At 42.7% G+C, this 23224-nt stretch overlaps 2 protein-coding genes across 4 annotated transcripts in view; both read left to right on the forward strand.

The window, feature by feature from the left end:
- LOC142158404 (leukotriene B4 receptor 1-like) overlaps positions 1-23224 on the forward strand; it is a 315057-nt gene that overhangs the window by 207044 nt on the left and 84789 nt on the right. The gene's annotated exons all lie outside the window — the stretch shown is intronic.
- RIPK3 (receptor interacting serine/threonine kinase 3) overlaps positions 5621-23224 on the forward strand; it is a 49160-nt gene continuing 31556 nt past the window's right edge. Inside the window, exons 1-3 of the mRNA XM_075212312.1 lie at positions 5621-5672; positions 8081-8242; positions 12788-13109. Coding sequence (XP_075068413.1) covers positions 8109-8242; positions 12788-13109 — 456 coding nt within the window. The 5' untranslated portion in view covers positions 5621-5672; positions 8081-8108. The remainder of the gene's footprint in view (positions 5673-8080; positions 8243-12787; positions 13110-23224) is intronic.

Raw genomic sequence — 23224 nt, forward strand, 5'->3', positions numbered from 1 at the left:
CTCCAAAAGGCAGTTTGGAAGCCCCTGTACAAACTGGCTCTATTTTTTAACTGAGTTGTCACCCCTCCAGTGTGTACTCGGAAAGAGTTTTTAGTGCAGCGGGGAACCTGGTCAGTGAGCGGCGAAGGAGGTTGCTTCCTCACAACGTTGAAAAAATGATGTTTATAAAAATGAATAATCAATTCCTCAATGAAGTACAGCACTGCCCTCCAGACAGTACAGAGGGACTGTGGTTGTGGAGTCCAGCGGGGACGAATTGATAATGTGTGAGGAGGAGGAAGTACACACTGTAGGGGGAGAGGAATCAGAGGTTGAGGATGAGGACGACATCTTGCCTCAGTAGAGCCTGTTTAGTCTGTACAGGGAGAGATGAATAGCTTTTTTGGTGTGGGGGCCCAAACAAACCAATCATTTCAGTCAAAGTTGTTTGGTAGGCCCTGTCGCTGAAATGATTGGTTTGTTAAAGTGTGCATGTCCTATTTCAACAACAGACCTCTCAACTGCAGCTCATCCCTCCTCTGCGGGGATAATGTCTCCTGTGCTCTGACACGTCACTCTGTGTACTCTCAGCCTCAGGATCTGACACTACAGCTACCATGCCTCTTGTAGCAGCCCTCACTCCAGGGCCTCTTCCATGTGCAGTGTCCCCCTCTCTCTTGGGTTCACTATAGTGGCATGGAGTTCTCCCCCTCATCCAGGGCACACATTCCTTGCCCTGGCTCAGTCACCACGTTCAGACTTCCAGGCAATGCTGGGGGAGCCTGGGAGCTTCCACCCCAGGTCCCCAGCTACAACTCTCCTCTCCTGTGTCTTCTCTCTCTTTCTGACACTTTAAAGATCGTGCCTTTAAATGAAAAAGTCAGTCTTCATTGCACGACTATGTGCAAGTGCAACAGGGACATTTTTTTGGGTTTACAAAGTCAAACAATAACACTACGACCCTGTCTGTCTGGGGTCTGTCAATGACGAATTGTCTGGAGCATGTTTTGAGGAGGTATTGTGGCCCCGGTATCAAATTGGGTACTGGGGCCACCCCACTATGCAGTCCAGATACTTGTTTGGTGGAATTCCGACACGTGGAGGGTTTTTTAATTATATTGTGGCCTCGGTACCAAATTGTGTACCGGGGCCACCACACTACGCAGTCAAGATACTTGTTTGGTGGAATTCAGACCAGTTGAGGGTTTTATTATTATATTGTGTGGACCACTCTATCTATACCACACTACAACTCTATACCACTCTATTTCCTACTTTAATTCTATTTAATTCTATTTCCTACTTTAATTCTATTACTAATTAATTACCATAAAGAGGAACAAAAAAAACCAATTTTACCAAAAGTATAATATGACTTAGACTTACAAACACTACACTTGAAAGATCGTGCCTTTAAATGAAAAAGTCAGTCTTCATTGCACGACTATGTGCAAGTGCAACAGGGACATTTTTTTGGGTTTACAAAGTCAAACAATAACACTACGACCCTGTCTGTCTGGGGTCTGTCAATGACGAATTGTCTGGAGCATGTTTTGAGGAGGTATTGTGGCCCCGGTATCAAATTGGGTACCGGGGCCACCCCACTATGCAGTCCAGATACTTGTTTGGTGGAATTCCGACACGTGGAGGGTTTTTTAATTATATTGTGGCCTCGGTACCAAATTGTGTACCGGGGCCACCACACTACGCAGTCAAGATACTTGTTTGGTGGAATTCAGACCAGTTGAGGGTTTTATTATTATATTGTGTGGACCACTCTATCTATACCACACTACAACTCTATACCACTCTATTTCCTACTTTAATTCTATTTAATTCTATTTCCTACTTTAATTCTATTACTAATTAATTAACATAAAGAGGAACAAAAAAAACCAATTTTACCAAAAGTATAATATGACTTAGACTTACAAACACTACACTTGAAAGATCGTGCCTTTAAATGAAAAAGTAAGTCTTCATTGCACGACTATGTGCAACAGGGACAGTTTTTTTCTTTACAAAGTCAACTAATAACACTTGGACCCTGTCTGTCTTTAACATACTTGATGGGATCTCAATGACGAATTGTCTGTAGCATGTTTGGAGGAGGTATTGTGGCCCCGGTATCAAGTTGGGTACCGGGGCCACCCCACTACGCAGTCCAGATACTTGTTTGGTGGAATTCTGACACGTGGAGGGTGTATTTATTTTATTGTGGCCCCGGTATCAAATTGGGTACCGGGGCCACCCCACTACGCAGTCCAGATACTTGTTTGGTGGAATTCTGACACGTGGAGGGTGTATTTATTTTATTGTGGCCCCGGTATCAAGTTGGGTACCGGGGCCACCCCACTACGCAGTCCAGATACTTGTTTGGTGGAATTCTGACACGTGGAGGGTTTTTTAATTATATTGTGGCCTCGGTACCAAATTGTGTACCGGGGCCACCACACTACGCAGTCAAGATAGATAGATGCGTATCATAGATAAAGTACATTCAGTGGTGTGGGGCAAATTGAAAAATATTCAAAATGCACTGACATTATCAAAAACAAGAGGTTGTCACACGCTAAAACTCCAACATGTATATGATGGAGAGGATGGAGGAGCAGCCGTATGTGTAGTGTAATGCAGACCTGTTGAAGGTTTTTTATATATTTTATTGTGGTGCCCAGTGCCCACTCCTCTAGGCAGTCCAGGTACATTTATTGGTGCGATTCATAAAAGTTCAGGGTTTTTAATATATCTTGTGGTGACCCACTCCTCTACGCAGTCCAGGTACATTTATTGGTGCGATTCATAAAAGTTCAGGGTTTTTAATATATTGTGGTGACCCACTCCTCTACGCAGTCCAGGTACATTTATTGGTGCGATTCATAAAAGTTCAGGGTTTTTAATATATTGTGGTGACCCACTCCTCTACGCAGTCCAGGTACATTTATTGGTGCGATTCATAAAAGTTCAGGGTTTTTAATATATTGTGGTGACCCACTCCTCTACGCAGTCCAGGTACATTTATTGGTGCGAATCAAACAAGTTGATGGTTTTCTTATTATATATATTGTGGTGACCCACTCCTCTACGCAGTCCAGGTACATTTATTGGTGCGATTCATAAAAGTTCAGGGTTTTTAAGATATTGTGGTGACCCACTCCTCTACGCAGTCCAGGTACAATTATTGGTGCGAATCATAAAAGTTCAGGGTTTTTAATATATTGTGGTGACCCACTCCTCTACGCAGTCCAGGTACATTTATTGGTGCGAATCAAACAAGTTGATGGTTTTCTTATTATATATATTGTGGTGACCCACTCCTCTACGCAGTCCAGGTACATTTATTGGTGCGATTCATAAAAGTTCAGGGTTTTTAATATATTGTGGTGACCCACTCCTCTACGCAGTCCAGGTACATTTATTGGTGCGAATCAAACAAGTTGGTGGTTTTCTTATTATATATATTGTGGTGACCCACTCCTCTACGCAGTCCAGGTACATTTATTGGTGCGATTCATAAAAGTTCAGGGTTTTTAATATATTGTGGTGACCCACTCCTCTACGCAGTCCAGGTACATTTATTGGTGCGAATCAAACTAGTTGATGGTTTTCTTATTATATATATTGTGGTGACCCACTCCTCTACGCAGTCCAGGTACATTTATTGGTGCGATTCATAAAAGTTCAGGGTTTTTAATATATTGTGGTGACCCACTCCTCTACGCAGTCCAGGTACAATTATTGGTGCGAATCATAAAAGTTCAGGGTTTTTAATATATTGTGGTGACCCACTCCTCTACGCAGTCCAGGTACATTTATTGGTGCGAATCAAACAAGTTGATGGTTTTCTTATTATATATATTGTGGTGACCCACTCCTCTACGCAGTCCAGGTACATTTATTGGTGCGATTCATAAAAGTTCAGGGTTTTTAATATATTGTGGTGACCCACTCCTCTACGCAGTCCAGGTACATTTATTGGTGCGAATCAAACAAGTTGGTGGTTTTCTTATTATATATATTGTGGTGACCCACTCCTCTACGCAGTCCAGGTACATTTATTGGTGCGATTCATAAAAGTTCAGGGTTTTTAATATATCTTGTGGTGACCCACTCCTCTACGCAGTCCAGGTACATTTATTGGTGCGATTCATAAAAGTTCAGGGTTTTTAATATATTGTGGTGACCCACTCCTCTACGCAGTCCAGGTACATTTATTGGTGCGATTCATAAAAGTTCAGGGTTTTTAAGATATTGTGGTGACCCACTCCTCTACGCAGTCCAGGTACAATTATTGGTGCGAATCATAAAAGTTCAGGGTTTTTAATATATTGTGGTGACCCACTCCTCTACGCAGTCCAGGTACATTTATTGGTGCGAATCAAACAAGTTGATGGTTTTCTTATTATATATATTGTGGTGACCCACTCCTCTACGCAGTCCAGGTACATTTATTGGTGCGATTCATAAAAGTTCAGGGTTTTTAATATATTGTGGTGACCCACTCCTCTACGCAGTCCAGGTACATTTATTGGTGCGAATCAAACAAGTTGGTGGTTTTCTTATTATATATATTGTGGTGACCCACTCCTCTACGCAGTCCAGGTACATTTATTGGTGCGATTCATAAAAGTTCAGGGTTTTTAATATATTGTGGTGACCCACTCCTCTACGCAGTCCAGGTACATTTATTGGTGCGAATCAAACTAGTTGATGGTTTTCTTATTATATATATTGTGGTGACCCACTCCTCTACGCAGTCCAGGTACATTTATTGGTGCGATTCATAAAAGTTCAGGGTTTTTAATATATTGTGGTGACCCACTCCTCTACGCAGTCCAGGTACAATTATTGGTGCGAATCATAAAAGTTCAGGGTTTTTAAGATATTGTGGTGACCCACTCCTCTACGCAGTCCAGAAAGATACCTTTTTGCAACGTTTTGGACTAATAACTATATTGTGAGGTGTTCAGAATACACTGTAAATTAGTGGAAATGCTTGTTATTGAGGTTAATAATAGCCTAGGAGTGAAAATAAGCCCAAAAACTTGATTTTTAAACTTTTTATGTTTTTTTCAAAAAAAATCCGAATCCAATACCTTAAATCCGAACCGAGACCTTTCGTCAAGTGTTTTGCGAGACAAATCCGAACCTCAAAAATAACGAAAATCCGGATCCAAAACACAAAACACGAGACCTCAAAAGTCGCCGGTGCACATCCCTAGTCAAAAACACAATTCTTAAATGTTTTATTCTTTTGTAAAAACAAAAGTATATACATGTATTATAATGTATCACCCCCATCCCCAGAACTACTCTGTCACTTCTAAGATTGCTATATTTCACGAGATATGCATGTATAATGAGAGTAACTTTTATGTAATGTTATTTCTTGGTGATATGAGACATAATATTGCAGTTACCAAAGCAAGTGCAACAGATATGTTCAAAGTAAACCATTGCGTCATATACATAAATTCGAATTTAATCAAAATACAGTTAAGATACAGCCACAGTTGAACAGGAGAACACAATCTTGTGAACACACCTGACTAGTTCTTGGATGTATACTCTGCACGCTGGACACATCTGCAGACACACACTCCTCCAGTCACACCCTTCGGGGGCGGCATAAGATTGCATCACTGTGACCAGACTTCCCTGTGCCTGCAAGTGTGGGTCTAACAGATAACTTGGTAAGTACCTTCTGCAAACAGCCAATTAACTTCGGGATGGTGGTGTTTTAATCTGTTCAGTGCCAAAGCAGCAGTGATAATACAGATTCATGTGCAGAGCGGAGGGAACAAACACAATTTAGTTTTAAAGAAACTGAGAGCGGCTTTATTTCCTGTTTAGTCAGCACGTTCTGTGTCTCTGTGCGTGTGCCTTTAGCTGACTGATTGTTCCTTTAGCTGACTGATTGTGCCTTTAGCTGACTGATTGTGCCTTTAGCTGACTGACTGCCTTTACTGACTGACTGTGCCTTTAGCTGACTGATTGTGCCTTTACTGACTGATTGTGCCTTTAGCTGACTGACTGCCTTTACTGACTGACTGTGCCTTTACTCAGTAAAGGCACAGTCAGTCAGCTAAAGGCACAATCAGTCAGCTAAAGGCACAGTCAGTCAGTAAAGGCACAATCAGTCAGTAAAGTTTACTGACTGATTGTGCCTTTACTGACTGACTGTGCCTTTAGCTGACTGATTGTGCCTTTAGCTGACTGATTGTGCCTTTACTGACTGATTGTGCCTTTACTGACTGACTGTGCCTTTACTGACTGATTGTGCCTTTACTGACTGATTGTGCCTTTAGCTGACTGACTGCCTTTAGCTGACTGACTGTGCCTTTACTGACTGACTGTGCCTTTACTGACTGATTGTGCCTTTAGCTGACTGATTGTGCCTTTACTGACTGATTGTGCCTTTACTGACTGATTGTGCCTTTAGCTGACTGATTGTGCCTTTACTGACTGATTGTGCCTTTAGCTGACTGATTGTGCCTTTACTGACTGATTGTGCCTTTAGCTGACTGACTGTGCCTTTAGCTGACTGACTGTGCCTTTAGCTGACTGATTGTGCCTTTAGCTGACTGACTGCCTTTAGCTGACTGATTGTGCCTTTACTGACTGATTGTGCCTTTACTGACTGACTGTGCCTTTACTGACTGATTGTGCCTTTAGCTGACTGATTGTGCCTTTACTGACTGATTGTGCCTTTAGCTGACTGATTGTGCCTTTACTGACTGATTGTGCCTTTAGCTGACTGATTGTGCCTTTACTGACTGATTGTGCCTTTAGCTGACTGACTGTGCCTTTAGCTGACTGACTGTGCCTTTAGCTGACTGATTGTGTCTTTAGCCGACTGATATAGTTACATAGTCGCTACACTATAAACATTTTTCACTGCACAGCAAGAACATTAGACAGTAATAAGACAAGACAAGACAGTATTTACCTCAGCATTACTAAAAGTATTAATATTTAACGAGGCTGAAGTTAGCTTCTTATTTGGCCAGCTTCTTAGTCACTTCTTTTTCACGCTCCAGCCTCTTATTCAGAAAAGGTTATTTTTAAAGGATTAAATAAAGTTAGATAACTTATTTCACATCAGATTAACACTAAAGGGTGTCTCTTACACAAACTGCAATAGTATTTAGCCTGACCCAAAAAGGTTTTGGGCATGAAATCAGGGGGCAAAGTGGGCAAAGTCACCATATTTTATCAATTTGAATAAGTAGCTGTAGTTTTGCAAGGGATAAATGCCTTGGGTCACACATTTGATAGTGGGAATCAACACAGAGTTGTCAGTTACATGCAATCTACTTGTCTTTTCCCTGGCCCACCACTGTTTTGGGCATGACATCAGGTGATAAAGTGGGCACAGATAGCATTTTCATCATTTTTAATAACTGTAGTTTTGCAAAGGTTAAATGTCGTTGAGCCACACATTTGATAGTGGGAAATGACACAGGGTGGTCAGCATAGCCGTAACAAAAAATTTCAGCGCCTGGGGCGAGAAGGAAAACTGCCGCCCTCCTAGCACTCAATTTTAACCAAATTAATCTAAAATATTAATAAACTGCACCCCCGTTCAGCGTTGCGCGCTGGGCGGTCGCCCCTCTCTTTCACAGCCCTAGTTACGACCCTGGTGGTCATTTACATATAAAACACTATTTAGCCTGGCCCAACAGTGTTTTGGGCATGAAATCAGGTGACAAAGTGGGCACAGATAGCATTTACATCATTTCGAGTAAGTACCTGTAGTTTTGCAAGGGTTGATTTTTTTTTATTTTATTTTTTTATTAACAACAAAAATAAATCCCATATCACTTTGTCCAAAATAAAATAGACTATATACAACATCAAAGGGTCAAAAGGACCTACAGTTCCACTTTTATTAAATGTATTGACATATATTTAAATTTTACTGACCACATAAATTTCATTATTTCATTATTTCACTAAAGGGTGTCTCTTACACAAACTGCAATAGTATTTAGCCTGACCCAAAAAGGTTTTGGGCATGAAATCAGGGGGCAAAGTGGGCAAAGTCACCATATTTTATCAATTTGAATAAGTAGCTGACATATTATATTGCCTTCTTCAGATAAAATGGACTGAAAATCGCCAAAGTAATGAACAAGAAAAAATCTGTGCCCCTCGAATCGCTGTCTGACTGGAAACAAATAGACGAGGGTCATTTTGGAACTGTATACAAAGTGAGGCACAATGTTTTAAAGTTAACTGTGGCAGTGAAGAAACTTAAAGAGTAAGTATCATCTGTGCAGGCTAGTTTATTCACTTATTAGGCCCCTTTACCCATTAGTGTTAAAACGCTGTGCTTGACTTGCGTTTTTAATGTAAGTGGAAAGCATGCAACCGTGTGGTAAAATAAAACCAATTCTATTCTATGCATTTGCGTCTGCCTGTGGTTGTGTCGACTTGCAGTGTTGTTGATGCTGCTTGATCCATTTCATTGCATGTTACTACACTTCAAAAAGTCCATTCATCTCTTTGGGAGCACATTGTGTACAAACCCATTAATGGTTAACATGAACACTATCACAAGCATTATGCTGTTTTATCCCATTCATTTCAATGGCACATGAAGCGCCATAGCTTTGCTAATTGTTTTTTTCCCACATGAATAGAGTCAGTCTCGATTGATGTGTGAACAAAGACAGAAGTCCTTGGCACTCACTGCCAGCCAATCACAAGCGACTGGTGTGGGAAACAGCTTGTGATTGGCTGGTGAGACAGAGTGGTCCTGCTTTGATCAATTAGCAGTGAGCAGCCATTTTTTTCTCTCTGAATTTCCCCCTTTAGACTATGGTGGATAAAGAAAAGAGACTTCCACAGATCAAGAAAGAAGAAAATCTAATATATAAATGCTTAGTGGCGTCTGTGTGTGAAAAAAAAAAAACAAGTTGCAGCGCCACCTGCTGGGCAGAGTTATACACTGACCTACTAAATTCTTAGTGTGTGTGGGGAAAAAAATTCAAAAAGGGCTGAAATTTGGTAGGGCTCAAACTCATTTTCGTGAGGTAATTTTACCTCATGAACACACATGTGTAGAGGCGTGCGTTAGTGTGTGTGTGTGTGTGTGTGTGTGGAAAAAACTATTTTCTCAGAAAGGGCTCATCCAATTGACCTGAAATTTGGTATACTAACATTATTTGACAAAAAATTAGAATAGTCAAGTCAGTTAACTTCCATCATCCCCCCTTCCCCCCGTGGGAGGGGTAGTAAAGGCTAAATTTATGAGTTGAGGGGTCAAACTCATTTTCGTGAGGTAATATTACCTCATGAACACACATTAAAAAGGGCGCTTGCGTCGGGAAGTAACGATCTTCCCCATAGGAGGCCTGGGCTAGGCCCAAATGCATGACAAGAACCTTTTTAAGACCTTAAGTATCTTGATTTGACTAGAATGCATGAGTATCATGCACGGGTTAACTTGTATTTTATATTTCCTAAAGTGTTAAACAATAATATGTGTCTTTTATTTAAATAAAATGCATTTGTGTGTCTATTTTTTTACTATTTTAGTATAATCAGCAGATATCTTAGAGACCATTGTCCTTTATATTATACAGTCTGCTACTCCATTGGTTTCCAGTCTTCCTTATTAGTGGGTGGTACAGTCATTTGTCATAGTTGATTCAGCCCTGGGCTTACCAACCTGTGGTTGGTTTCCATCAAGACAGGGAAAGCCCATACTGGTTGAGGAATTCGGGGATGGGAAAAAAGCATGCTGCCTGTTGTATATATTTTTCTCTTTCATTTATTTTTTACTGGGGCTTTCCCATTCATTTCAATGACCCATTTAAATGGGGTTTCTACATATGGCGCACACGCTGTAAACCACATTCAAATGACTGGGAAAGCACTTTTCCGATTGTGTTCTCAACGCATTTGCAAATGCATGTTAGTGTGTCAAACACCTAACAATGACATATGAAAGACACATCAAACACATGTACAAATGCATTGTATGTATATGCTTTTTCACCTGTGGTTTGTACTTGCATTTTTTATGGAAAACCAGAGCTATTGAGTAAGAAGTCTTAGATACATAAGAAGAAGAAGAAGTAACACTTGTCTCAGATTATTTACTATATGGAGCCCAAAGCAGAGTTTTAGAATGGGGCCTCTATACTGTGAACACTGGACATAACAGATATGCACAGTAATCTAAGCAAATCTACACAAACTACGAGCACATACAATAAATTACATCCCGCATATATAAAAAATCATCTAACGAATAAGAATGCAAATAAATGTAAATGGATCAAATCAAAATAACACTTTTCTAAATCATTCTAGGGTGACCGTGGGGTATAGAGTGAGGTGAAATGGAGCCTGGGCACTTTAAATTAACCCGCAAAAGTTCAGGCTTCTTCACCTCTATACCCCCATTGGCTGCTAGCGATTCAATTTCTTTTAGTGGCTGTAGGAGCAGGTTTTGGGTTTTTTTGGTTTTTTTTTTGTAGCTGCCAGGGGAGATTCTTGTTTATTATTTATATATTTTATTAATTTGTTCAAAAGTTTTTGATTTTCTTATTCTATGGGGAACCCGGTCGACCATAGTGGCAGCTGAAGTATGGAGCGCACAGTGGAAGTGCCACAATCGGTGCCTCCTTCTGCTGTCTGCTCACTTGCAGCATTAGACTGCCTTCGGAGGAGACCTGGTCGCTTCAGGTACAGGTAGTGATGGGGATCTCCATGCCTAACAGCCGCCACCTCGATTGGGGGGCCTCTTCTGTGAAGTGTGGGTTAACCTGGACCGCAGGTTTCAGGTTTCCCACAGCTTTAAGACCCTCTATCCACTCCCTAGTGCTGACATGACAAAAGGAATCTCCTCCTCAGGTAGATGCTCCTGTAGCTCGTCTGTCAAAGACCACTAAAATCCCAATTCCCAATGCTGCTAACCTTAATGATCACACATATAGGAAGCTTGAGGTTTCCCTAAAATTAACTTTCACAGCTGCAGGGGCCTTTCTTAGGCTAGTTTAGCCACGGTTTGGGTAAATAAAGGGGTGGAGACGTCAAAGCAGTTGGCAGAGGGTCTGCAATCGGGAACACCCAGGGTGGATTTGCTCACCTTAGTGGAACATATCAGGCTTCCATATGCCTTTGAGAAGCCAGAGTTAATGATGTTCTCACAAGGTACAGAATATCTTTCTGAGCAGCAGTGGCCACACACTGATCCCTTTGCCTGCAGGCTTGTGCAGGCAAACACAGAGTCCAAAAAGCCTTTGAGTTACTACCCTTCTCAGGGGAGGGTTTGTCCGGTCCTGAGCTGGACAAAACATAATAGTGGCTACAGGGGTTCTGAAGAGTTATTTTCTTTTGGTAATGCTCCCAAGCCACGAGGTCTTAATTTCCATTCCTTTCACTCCCCGCCCTTCCCTGGTAAGGTAGGGAGCCATTTTCCCAGAGGCTAGGCATCCAGCTTGGAACTCTATAAGTCCTGCTCCCAAACCATCAGACGAGCAGTCTGCATGATGGGCAGACTTCCCACCCAAAGGCCCTTTGGTGGGAGCATATTTGCCACTTTCCAGAACAGGAGGTTCAATTTTACCTCCAATGCCTGGGTCAGGGGAATTTTGTCAAGGTGGCACATCATAGATTTGATGTGTCAAGGAGGTACACCATAGATTTGATGTGGCCCCTTGCCCAATAGTGGTTCTTCAACACGGATCTTCCCGTAGATCCGTAAAAATTGGGTCACCGCAGGAAGCCATGCAAACCCTATCTTCTTCTGTCATAGTGATACCAGTTCCAGATGGCCAGAACCAATTATTTTCTTGGTACAGAAGTCAGATGGGTCTTTCAGGCCCATCCTCAACTTAAATTCTCTGAATTTACCCACAAAGTGGAGTCAATTATGGTCAATAATAGTCAATAATTAACCTACATGAAAAAAACAGTCAGTATTTAACTTATGTGCAGAATACTAATTTGCACCCCTTGCATTGTAACATGGTTTTGTCCAGGAGACTGAAATAAGAAGTTTCTTAAGTTAAGATCCTTAATGAATCAGGCCCATTTTTATTAAATAAATGTCAAGGAATCAAATTAGAAAAATATAGATGGATAAAAAAATTCCTAACGCATTGTTGCCAAAATGCAGCCATTGCTTACTTTTGTGGCTTTCTAGTTTCTGGATAAGACACAGGCCAAAACGGACTTTGGTGTTATAGTGAGGGTGGTATTATGTGGAGGGTGACATATAATTATGCTTCCCAATTTTTTAATACATGACTTCGCTCCATGGGGGTGTGGGTCCTTAATGATGCCATTCACTGCGAGAAAGACCTTCTCTCTCGGGAAACGGGAGAACTACCCGAAATTCAGGACTCCCTCGGACATTCTGGAAGAGTATGCAAGCATGCATATAATGGAATTAATACATTTTAATTTATTTTTATGCAGATAATTTATGTGATGGTAAGTGAGGGGGGAATTATAAAGGGAAATATAGTTATATACTGCAATATACAGGGAAACAGTCAAGTTTCCAAATTTTGAGGGAAAACTATTTTTTTAAGATTCTGTTAAAGGTTACTAACCTGCAAATACTGCATTTCACTAATTTACCCCACATTTTTATTTGGCATCAGATATCCTTTGCTTTTCCTTTAGCCTGCCTGTCACTAGGGGTTGCATTGTTGTTGTCACAAGAATGCAGAAACCTGTATATTCCTACCTTCTAAAAACACAATATTCTGTTTCAACCACCTCATATTGAATGTAAGTCATATCCACGCAACAAAAGTAAAGAAAAGTGTAATTTTATTTGTTGCAGAAATGTATCACATTGTCTCGAAGAACTATTTTCGGAGGCGGAGAAAATGGATTCTGCCTCGGCAAGCCCTTACGTAATCCGACTATATGGGATCTTGGATGACCCTTTAAAAGGACCACCAGGCATTGTGATGGAGTACATGGAGTATGGCAGTTTAGGCACACTAATGGAGAGAGTTAGCCCTGTTCCTTGGGCCTTGAAATTTCGTGTTCTGCATGAGGTGGCATTAGGTATGAACTGGCTGCATACCTTGTCTCCTCCACTTCTACACCTGGACCTCAAAACAAAGAACATCCTTACAGATAAGGACCTGCACATAAAGGTGAGACATGTATCATATTTAGAAATGTAATTTATTTGTTTTTACTGTATCTGATACATTATATTGTCATCCCACAAAATGTGCATACATTTAACTTGAAATGTTGATGAAACAATGTTAGCAGTGTGCACTGATTCTCTTTATTGTGTTCTGTTTCTTTTACCTGACTGTCTCATTCTCAGCAGCAACTGACATGATCAATATAAGGAAAAAAGAAGAAAGTAGTGTGACAGAGTCACTGGATTGAGGCTAAATTACAAAGGAATATGTCCCAGGCCATCGGCTTTGTGCACATTAAAAACCCCAGGAAAGTCTATGTACTTTTGTACACAACTTGTTATAGGCTTATTGAAAAGCCGGAAAAGGGTCCTGGGGGTTTATGGATGGAAAGAGTAGGGTGGGTTCCAGCCTGTAGCTGGGTCTTTCAGGTAACCTGCTGCTAATTAGGATCCGCACCTGAACATAGCAGGTAAAAAGCTGCTCCTCAGCACAGTCTGGCTCTCAGTCCTTGGGGAGGATGTCAGATACCTCCTGAGAGACACTGCTGTGGTGAGCAACTATATTACTGTGTTTGGTATGTGTCTGGGACACAAGGTTCCACACTTCTGAGAGGGTGTTGGAGAATGTTTAGCTAGCGCAGGACAGACAAGGTTTTTTTATTTATGTTTTTGTATTTAATAAAGCTGGCTGAGGTCAGTTACACTGCAGACCTTGGTCTTATGTGATTATTGCTGCTGTTTGCTGCCATCTGCCCCAGGAGATGGTACCTATTCCCCTCACATGGTCACAACTTGGTAGAGAATGCAAGCAAAGATCTGCGCATGTTAAGAATAGCAGCAGTTTGAGAAACTTGCAGGAATCCGCTCTGTGTGTGTTGGAAAATTTAAAGTGACAGACACAGTGAAGAAAGATTTGTGTATAAATATCTGTGGCGAAAATACCGCACTCTAAAAATATTACAGTTAATACAGTAAACCTGCGCGTAAATACCGTTAATACGGTAATTTACTCGCTGGATTTCAGCTCGCAACTCAGGGAGCCGCGAGCTGAAATCCAGCGAGATATTACCGTATTAACGGTAATATTTTTAGAGTGCGGGATTTTCGGCGATCCCGCCGTCAATTGAATACCCCCCTAAGAGTGCATACAGGTGTGTCAATATGGAGAGAGACAAAAATCAGGATTTGGAGTACGCTGATGGTTTATGACCCTTTACATTGTGTTATGTTGAAAGATGATGATGTTTCTGATAAAGGGCCAGATACATATTTGTCTGGACTCAGGGAAAAGACTGTGTTGCAGTGTTCTGAGAAGGAGGACATGCTTAAAAACTTGCTACAAACTGCTATGGCCCAGCAGGCAGCTGTCAGGCAAGAGTTGGTGCAAGATACCGCAGCTATGAAGGAAGCCACTAGATTGCAACAGTTAGCCCTTGAGGAGTCCTTAAGGAAATAGCAGTTGGATATTGAGGAGTCCCGGAGGCAACAGCAACAAGAACTTGAAGTCATCCGTAAAATGGTGAGCTCTTTTCAAGAGGAACACTCAGTGTCTCATTCACTGAGGAAGAAAGCTCTCGGGAGCAAGTCGTAGAAATGCTCAGATGTGTGATAAGAAAAATAAATTGCTGGAACAAGATTTGAAGCTGCACAAGCGGAATGTTTAAGATACCAGCAGCGTATAGAGCACATGGGGAGAAAAATAATTGAGCTACAAGAGGGTTTGAATGCAGAGCGTAAAAAAGCTCTGGTAACTGTAAAAACAATAACCCAGCATACAGAAAAACTGGATCGTGAAATACAGCAATTTCAAGTCAAGATACAAAAGCTTGAAGCAACTTTATTGCCATTGCAAGCAGGGGTGGGCTGGGCAGCGGGGCATATGCCCCCCAGGCCGGACAGAAGTCTATTTTGGGCCGGCTCAATGACCGGCCCAAGTCTCTATTGCTTGGTGGCTGGCCCCTCCTCCGGGACCAGTCACCTAATGCCATTGGCCGCGGATCCTTCCGATTCGTCCGTCATCCCTCCCCTCTTTCTCAGAGCCTTGGGGGCAAACTTGCCTTTACAAGCCATCGCCGCTTTAAATTTTAGTTGCAAAGTCGCCGATTTCCGGTGACTTGAAAAAATCGGAGCATAATACATTTACCCCCTGGTGTCACATGGGACGCGCACCACATGACAGGTGCCGTCCCATGTGTGAGGAGCAGCGCGGGGATGAATAAGGGAAGTGATGGGCAGTATGTCAGTAAAATGTGTGTGTGTGATGGGCAGCACGTCAGTAAAATGTGTGTGTAATGGGCAGCATGTCATTAAAATTGTGTGTGTGTGATGGGCAGCATGTCAGTAAAATTGTGTGTGTGTGTGTGTGTGTGATGGGCAGCATGTCAGTATAATGTGTGTGTGAGATGTCAGTAAAGTGTGTGTGTGGAGCATGTCAATATAATGTGTGAGGGAAGGGGGTCTTAATTTAGTGTAGGAGGTGGGCTATTTAATGGTGGAGTGCAGGAGGGGGCTAGATATTTAATGAGTGCTATTTTGTTTTTGGGGTGGTGGGGGGCAATTTAATTTATTGGTCGGGCTGTTTCGAGGCAGGGAAATAGGTTTATATATTATGTGTCAGGGTTGGTTGGAGGGAAAGAGATCTATTTAGCAAATGTGAATATTATTATTTTAATGTTGTGGTTGGAGGGAGGCCTAATTATAAAATGTGGGTGCTATTGATTTAACAGGACTGTTTGGAGTTTTCTAAATTTTATGTACCCATTTTTTTCAAATAGGGCATCCAGACAAGCAGCAACTGATCTAAAGACACCAGCACCCACAGGTGGTGAAAGTGATAAGAACAGGTAGAAGAGAGCAAGACAGTCTGCCAACTGTCCTGAATCTGGTGGGACAGTTCCGAATTTGGGTGACTGTTTCGCTTAGGACAGTTGGGAGGTATGTCCAGCTTCACCATGTACTGCTCGTGAAGGCAGAACTGTGTACACCTAACAGTACTGCACACAGTATTGCCTGTGTATTTGTCTAAAATTATAACCATCCTACATCATAGTAAAGTCATAAAGTCTGCCAGCCCTCCCCTGATTGCAAGAATCTAACCCTGAACTAGGTGTGAAAAGTAGGATGCTCCGGGCTCGGGTCGTGGCCAGTAGGATGCTCACTGAAGAGGTTGGAAAATTGAAAACTGATATTGCAAGGGTAAATGCAGCACAGAATACAAGTCAAAGTCAAAGAAGAAGTGCAAAAGAAGAAGCTGAAAAACTGAGGAAGGAAAATCTGCAGAAAGAACTTGATGCCAAAATTGCAGATATACAAGAGAAAATTAAGACTATAAGCCAGGTTGAAATTGTTGGAAAGCGATACAGTACAGACAGCGCAGTCAGAAGTGCGAGCTTCTCAGAAGGAAATACAAGTGTTAAAAGATTTTCGTGCCCAGGCTGAAACAAAGATATCAGCACTGGAAAGCCAACAGAGGTCTATAGATGAAAAAGAAAGTGAAATGAAATCTCCACAGGAACAAGTCTCAAAAATTCTGGCAGAATTCTCCAAAGTTCAAAATGACCTTCAGTATGTTACTAAAGCTTTTCATGACAATGTAAAGCAGGTTAACAAGGTTCTGTCTGAAAACATCAGCAAACTGTTATGGTCAAACCTCTCCCAGTTATCCTTAACACCTTCCATTTGGATTTCAGAAAAAGAAAAGGAACTAAGTGATCTGGAATTAGCCAAGTTTTACTGGAGCTTCAAGTCATGAGAGGAAGATAGTAATATTCTTCAAAAGGTGCCGCAGACTGTGAATGTTACCAACCAGCTTTCACAGCAGTTGAAGGGGCTAAAAAGTCAGCTACATCAGGAAGCTGAGTTCCGGTCCTCGTCTATTGCTCCGCTGAAAGTGGTGCAGAGGAAGGATGTTGCAGCAAAAGCAGTGTTGAGTACACCCTGCCAGTCTCTGGATCCGCAAAGGCAATCTTCGGTGAAGACTGTTTCAGGGGAAAAGGGTGCTGGGCGGTGGAAGGAACTAAAATTTGCAGAGACAGTAGGCTCCGAACCTAAAGATTGGGCAGTTATGCCAAGAAGGTTCTGGCTTCGTAAGAACTATGGTAGAAATGTGATTACCTGTTTTAGATGTGGTGGCTTAGGCCATATTGCGGTTAATTGTTCAAGTGCCTTTGAATTTGTGCAAAGTGATAAAGCATATATACATCGCAGAGTATCTTTATATGCCGAGCTAGCCTGTAATGCAGACAAACAGGCTGACAATTTAATGTGTGAACTTACTATAGAAGGTAAAAAGGTAAAGGATCTGATAGATTCTGGCAGTATGATTTCTCTTGTGAAAGCAGAGTTAGTGAGCCCCTTAACATGTCAAAGGAAAAATGTTAGGGTAAACTGCATACAAGGGGATACACTGTGTTCTGTTACCGCAGAAGTAAACCTAAAAACACAGTATGCTTTTGTGCTAGTCATGGTGGGATTAGACTAGTTCCTGATTTGAAATTTGACGCAATATTGGGAGAGTCATTTCCCACTTCTGGAAGCTATGGGAAACCCAGTTGATGGCAAAAATGAATAACCCGCATGTTAAAGTCACTGATACAGTGGTAGAGGAAATGTTCCCCAAGTCACAACGGACCTATCATGAGAGGTTTATGAAGCCGTGGAAATATAGTGTAGCTCTGGGAGTTCCCCCAGTAACCTCTATTCTTTTGGGTCCGAAAGGAACATTAGTCCAAACTCTGGCACCCCTTCCACAGTGTAAGGCTAAAAAGTTGTGGGTGAAAAATTAAGGTGTTTTAGGGGTTACGAGTGTTCAACCCGTGGGTTGAAACAGGGGAGGGGGATATGGGACAGTCTTTGGATTGAATCTGAATTATGAAGGGATATGTCCCAGGCCATTGGCCTTGTGCACATTAAAAATGTACCTCAAGACAAGGTCAGAGATGTATGGGGGAGAAGTGTTGGTAAGGGCTCTGCACTTGAGGGTAAGGAGCTTGAACTGAATTCTGAAACAGATAGGGAGCCAATGAAGATTTGCACAGAGGAGAAGCGGAAGAGGTGTGGTGGCAAAGGAAGATGAGCCTAGCCACAGTATTCTGTATGGATTGAAGGTCAAAAATGTGAGAGTCAGGAAGGCCAGTGAGAAGGAGGATACAATAGTCGAGACGAGAAATGATGAGTGAATGGACCAGGATTTTGGTTGCTTCTTGAGAGTGGAAAGGGCAGATGTTATGGAGGAGGAATTTGGTGAGGGACTGGATTTGAGGGGCAAAACTGAGGGCTGAGTCAAGGGCAAGAAACCAGGCTTGGGTGACAGGAGACAGAGAGAGGTTGTCAACCAAGAGAATATTAGGAGGGATAGCAATTGGGCAGGAAGAAAGATAATGAGCTCGGTTTTGAAGATGTTGAGTTTCAGAAAGCGCTGTGACATCCAGGTAGTTACAGCAGAGAGACAGCTAGATACCTGGGTTAGTAAGGCGGGAGAGAGGTCAGGGGAAAAAAGATAGATTTGCATGACATCAGCATAGAGGTGGTATTGGAGGCCAAATGATTGAATGAGTTCACCGAGAGAGATGGTGTAGAGAGAGAAGAGCAGCGGGCCAAGGACAGAACCTTGTGGGTCTCCAGTAGAAAGGCGAAGAGGGGGGAGGAAGAGTCAGAAGCAGACACTCTAAAAGAGTGGCCAGAGAGATAGGAGGCAAACCAAAAGACAGCTGTTTCATGAAGATTTAGGGAGTGAAGGATGGTGAGGAGAAGAGAATGATCGACGGTGTCAAAAGCAGCAGAGAGGTCGAGGAGTATGTGAAGGGAGAAGTGACCTTTGGACTTAGCTGAGAGTATGTCATTTGTTACTTTAGTTAGGACAGTTTCAGTTGAGTGAAGAGGACGAAAGCCAGACTGGAGAGTGTCCAAAAGAGAGTGGGAAGAGAGCAAGTGGGTCAGATGATTGAAGACAAGTCGTTTGAGAATGTTAAAAGCAAAGGGACCGAATAGACTACTTCCTGGTTGATATTAGACTAGCTACCAAGCTCCGCGGAGCTGAGGTTCACCCGTTCGCCTGGACAGACCACATGGGTATATCCCTTCAATTAGACATTGTAGACCTCCCCAAACGAAACCCAAACTGGAGGTTGGATGACACTCTTTTGCTCAACCCCGCAACATGTCTAGAGATTGCAGAGGCTCTTACTGAATTCTTCAATCTAAATGAAACCCCTGAAATATCTTTTTCCACGATTTGGGAGGCGCATAAGGCCACGATTCGTGGATGCCTTATTAGCATTGCTTCATCCTGACGTAAGCAAGAGCAAGAAAAGATATCTGCATTGGAGACTTGCCTTCTCTCCCTGCTCACCCAGCATCAAGATTCACTAGATCAGTCACACCTAAGGGAGTTGACGATAGTGAGGGGCCAGCTTAATGCGGTCTTGTCCAAAAAACCAGCTCTTACCCTTAAATGGGCCCAGCAGCTTTTTTACGAGAAGGGTGCCAAGGTGGACTCCCTACTAGCCCGGAAGCTCCGTCAGAGGCGCACACGTAACGCAATCTCATCTATCAAAAATTCTCAAGGGCAGTTAACATACAACCCAAATGCTATATTAAAAGAATTCCAGGCATACTACTCTTCACAATACAATCTGAATGCCTCAAATCCGCCACTTCCTGATTTAGATGGCAAAATAAATGCCTACCTGCATTCTTGTCAACTCCCGCAACTATCTAATTCGGAGATCCAATTTCTCGGTTCCGATATAACAATCGAAGCCTTACGTAGTATGAAGATAGCTTCTGCCCTGGGTCCAGATGGCCTCCCTGCCAAGTATTGCAAAAAGTTTGCAGGGATTCTCAGTCCAAAGCTAACTACTTGGTTTAACTCTATTTTTGATGGGGCCCCCTTTGATCTGGCCATGACCCGAGCCCGGATCACTGTCATAACGAAAGAGGGTAAAACCCTTCTCTTTGTAGTCCCATATCCTTAGTTAACGTAGATTTGAAAATATATGCCAAAGTCCTCGCGAATAGAGTAAACTTTATCCTCCTGAAATTAGTACACCCCTATCAGGTTGGATTTGTCCTGGGCCAGCAGGCTGCAGACAACACCAGACGGACTATAGATCTCATCCAGCACATTATTGAATGAAAACTGCCCTCCCTCCTCTTGTCCCTCGATGCTGAAAAGGCATTTGACCGCATTGGCTGGCCCTTCATGATGAAAACCCTCTCGCATGTGGCTTCAAAGATCACTTTCTTAAAGGGGTCTCGCTTTGTATGCCAATCCAGCTGCTTTTGTCCTGGTGAATGGGTGTTCCTCCCCATCTTTTCAAATTCAAAATGGAACACGATAAGGTTGCCCCCTCTCCCCACTTTTGTTTGCACTAATCATAGAACCCTTGGCCATGAAAATACATCAAAATCCTAATATCTCTGGCATACAGCTATCCTCCAGCATCTATAAGATTGCGCTCTACACATATGATATCCTCCTTACCATCACCAATCCCCTAACATCTCTACCAAACTTATTCCAGGAACTCGATAACTTCTCTGTAGTTTCAAATTTTAAGATCAATACGGCCAAGACAGATATCCTGGATCTCAATATCCCACCTAAGTTGAAGCAGCTCTTGGAGCTAAATTTTCCCTTTCACTGGAACTCTGATAGTATCAAATACCTGGATATAGCAATTACCAGAAAGGTAGAAGACCTCTACCAAGCAAACTACCCTCAACTGATAGCGTGCCTTAAAAAAGACATGATCTCCTGGGATAAATCAATAATATCTTGGGTGGGGCGGATTACATCAGTGAAGATGAATTTGCTCCCCAGGCTGCTTTACCTTTTCCCTCTCCATCAGAATTCCTCTCTCTACTTTTAAAATGCTGCAAACTTCTGTCATGCGCTTCATTTGGTCAAACAAAAGACCCAGGATCGCTGCTCGTATTTTGCAACGTCCTTCCATGGCAGGTGGCCTTGGCATACCCAATCTTCACAATCATTACTATGCAGCACCTGTAGCACAATGTGTCCAATGGCACTCCCCTCCTGGAATCAGGGTCTGGGTTGACATAGAATCAGATCTCCTAGGAGGCTCGCCAATTTGTTCTACCCTCTGGCTCCCTTCTCGAGCCCACCCAGTAATAGCCCTCTCTCTCTCAATCTAGTCCCGATGTAATAGAATGGCATCTTTATCTCCTGCTCCTCCGGTACTAATACCTCTTTGGTCGAACACAGCCTTTAGGCCAGGCCTATCACGTCCTATGTACGCAAAATGGGCGGAGAAGGGCAAATTATTGCTGCTAAATCACATAACGGGGACCCTAACGTTCCCTCAGTTCTCGGAGTTAGCTGGCCGTTGCGGGCTGGGGGTGGGACAGTTCCACCAATACTTGCAAATCAGTCATTATCACCAACAGGTTAAGGTTCAATTATCTTCTAGGCCTCCCACTGTGTTTGAGAATCTATGCCTATCAGGACCATCTTCAAAAAGTCTCATCTCCACGCTGTACAATGCCTTACTCCCCACCTCCACAGAGGTCAGGGACCGATTCCAGGCGCAGTGGGAGGCAGACTTGGGAGTATCTCTAGACCTAGAAGACTGGTCAGACATCTACGAATGGGCAGCACGTTGTTCCATAAATGTCCATATTAAAGAAAACACCAATAAATTGCTCCACAGATGGTACTACGTTCCTTCTAGGCTCCACACTATATATCCTCAAACAAGTCCAACATGTTGGAGAAACTGTGGCCACATTGGCACTTTCATGCACACTTGGTGGGACTGCCCCAGGCTGCGCCCGGTTTGGACAGAGGTTCTCACATTAGCAGCGGCTGTTCTTGACACTTACGTACCCTCCGATCCTAAGCATGTGTTATTGCCCCTACCTCTTCTAGACCTCCCAACACATACTCATAAGCTTCTCCGGCACATAATCAGTGCAGCTACCTGTCAAAAAGCTGCCTACTGAAAAAACCCCATACCCACAACTCTCCAAATGCTCTGCGGTCGGGTCTGCCACACCTGTCAGATGGAACATATCACCAGTGTGCTTAGGGGCTCCTCCGTGTCCTTTAACAAAGTCTGGTCTCCCTGGGCTTCATATTATAAGCAACCCCTGCTTCAATTCTAGTTGAACCAAACTCATTTCTGGAACCACCAGATTAGACTGCTCTCTCCTGCTAAAAGCGTGAATTCCTTCTCCCTTCCCCTAGTCCTCCCAACCTGTTCTCCCCCCCCCCATCTTACCTTGTACCATTCCCTCCTCCTCCTCCTCCTCCTCTTCTTTTTCTTATCCCCCTTTTGTACAACTCAAAACAAAATAACATCTTCATGGTACCATATTAACATGAAGTTCGGTTTATACTGAAAAAACACTGTGAGAGTGTCATATATATTGTTCAGTTTATACGTGCATATGTTATCTCACTAATGTACCTTTCGAGAATTTTGCTATTCTGTAATATTGTTCAAGATGTTACAAATAAAATGTATTTAAAAAAATAAAATCAAAGGGAAGCAGAGATATAGGGCGATAATTGGAGAGAGAGGATGTGTCAAGGGAAGGTTTCTTGAGAATAGGGGAGATGAGAGCATGCTTGAAGGCCGAGAGGAAGATATCAGTGGAGAGAGAGAGGTTGAAGAGGCGAGCAGGGTGACAACAGGCATTGGAAGAGATGGAGCGGAGGAACTTGAAGGGGACAGGATCGAGAGGACAGGTTGTAGAAGAAGAGGAGGAGAGAAGAAAGAGGATCTCAGACACAGTTATAGGAGGGTAGGAGCCAAGGGTGGTAGAGTGAGTGATAGAGAGGACAGGTGTGGGAGGCAAGCCTGACGAGAACAGGTATCATTGTGGATAGAGTCAATTTTGTTGAGTGGGTGGGAAAGTCAAGAGCGGTGATGTTTGAGGGGGGGAGGACACAGTAGAGAATTAATGGTAGCAAAGAGGTGTCAGTGTTGGACAGGGAGGAGATAAGTGATATGTAAAAGGTTTGCTTAGCAAGAGAGAGGGCAGCATAGTAGGAAGAAAGGGTAAATTTAAAGTGGATGAAGTCAGTATTGGATCGGGATTTCCACCATTGGCGTTCAGATGAGTGGAAGCACTTTTGGAGGAGATGAGTGA

This window comes from Mixophyes fleayi, chromosome 1 (assembly GCF_038048845.1).
Source record: "Mixophyes fleayi isolate aMixFle1 chromosome 1, aMixFle1.hap1, whole genome shotgun sequence".
NCBI lineage: Eukaryota > Metazoa > Chordata > Amphibia > Anura > Limnodynastidae > Mixophyes > Mixophyes fleayi.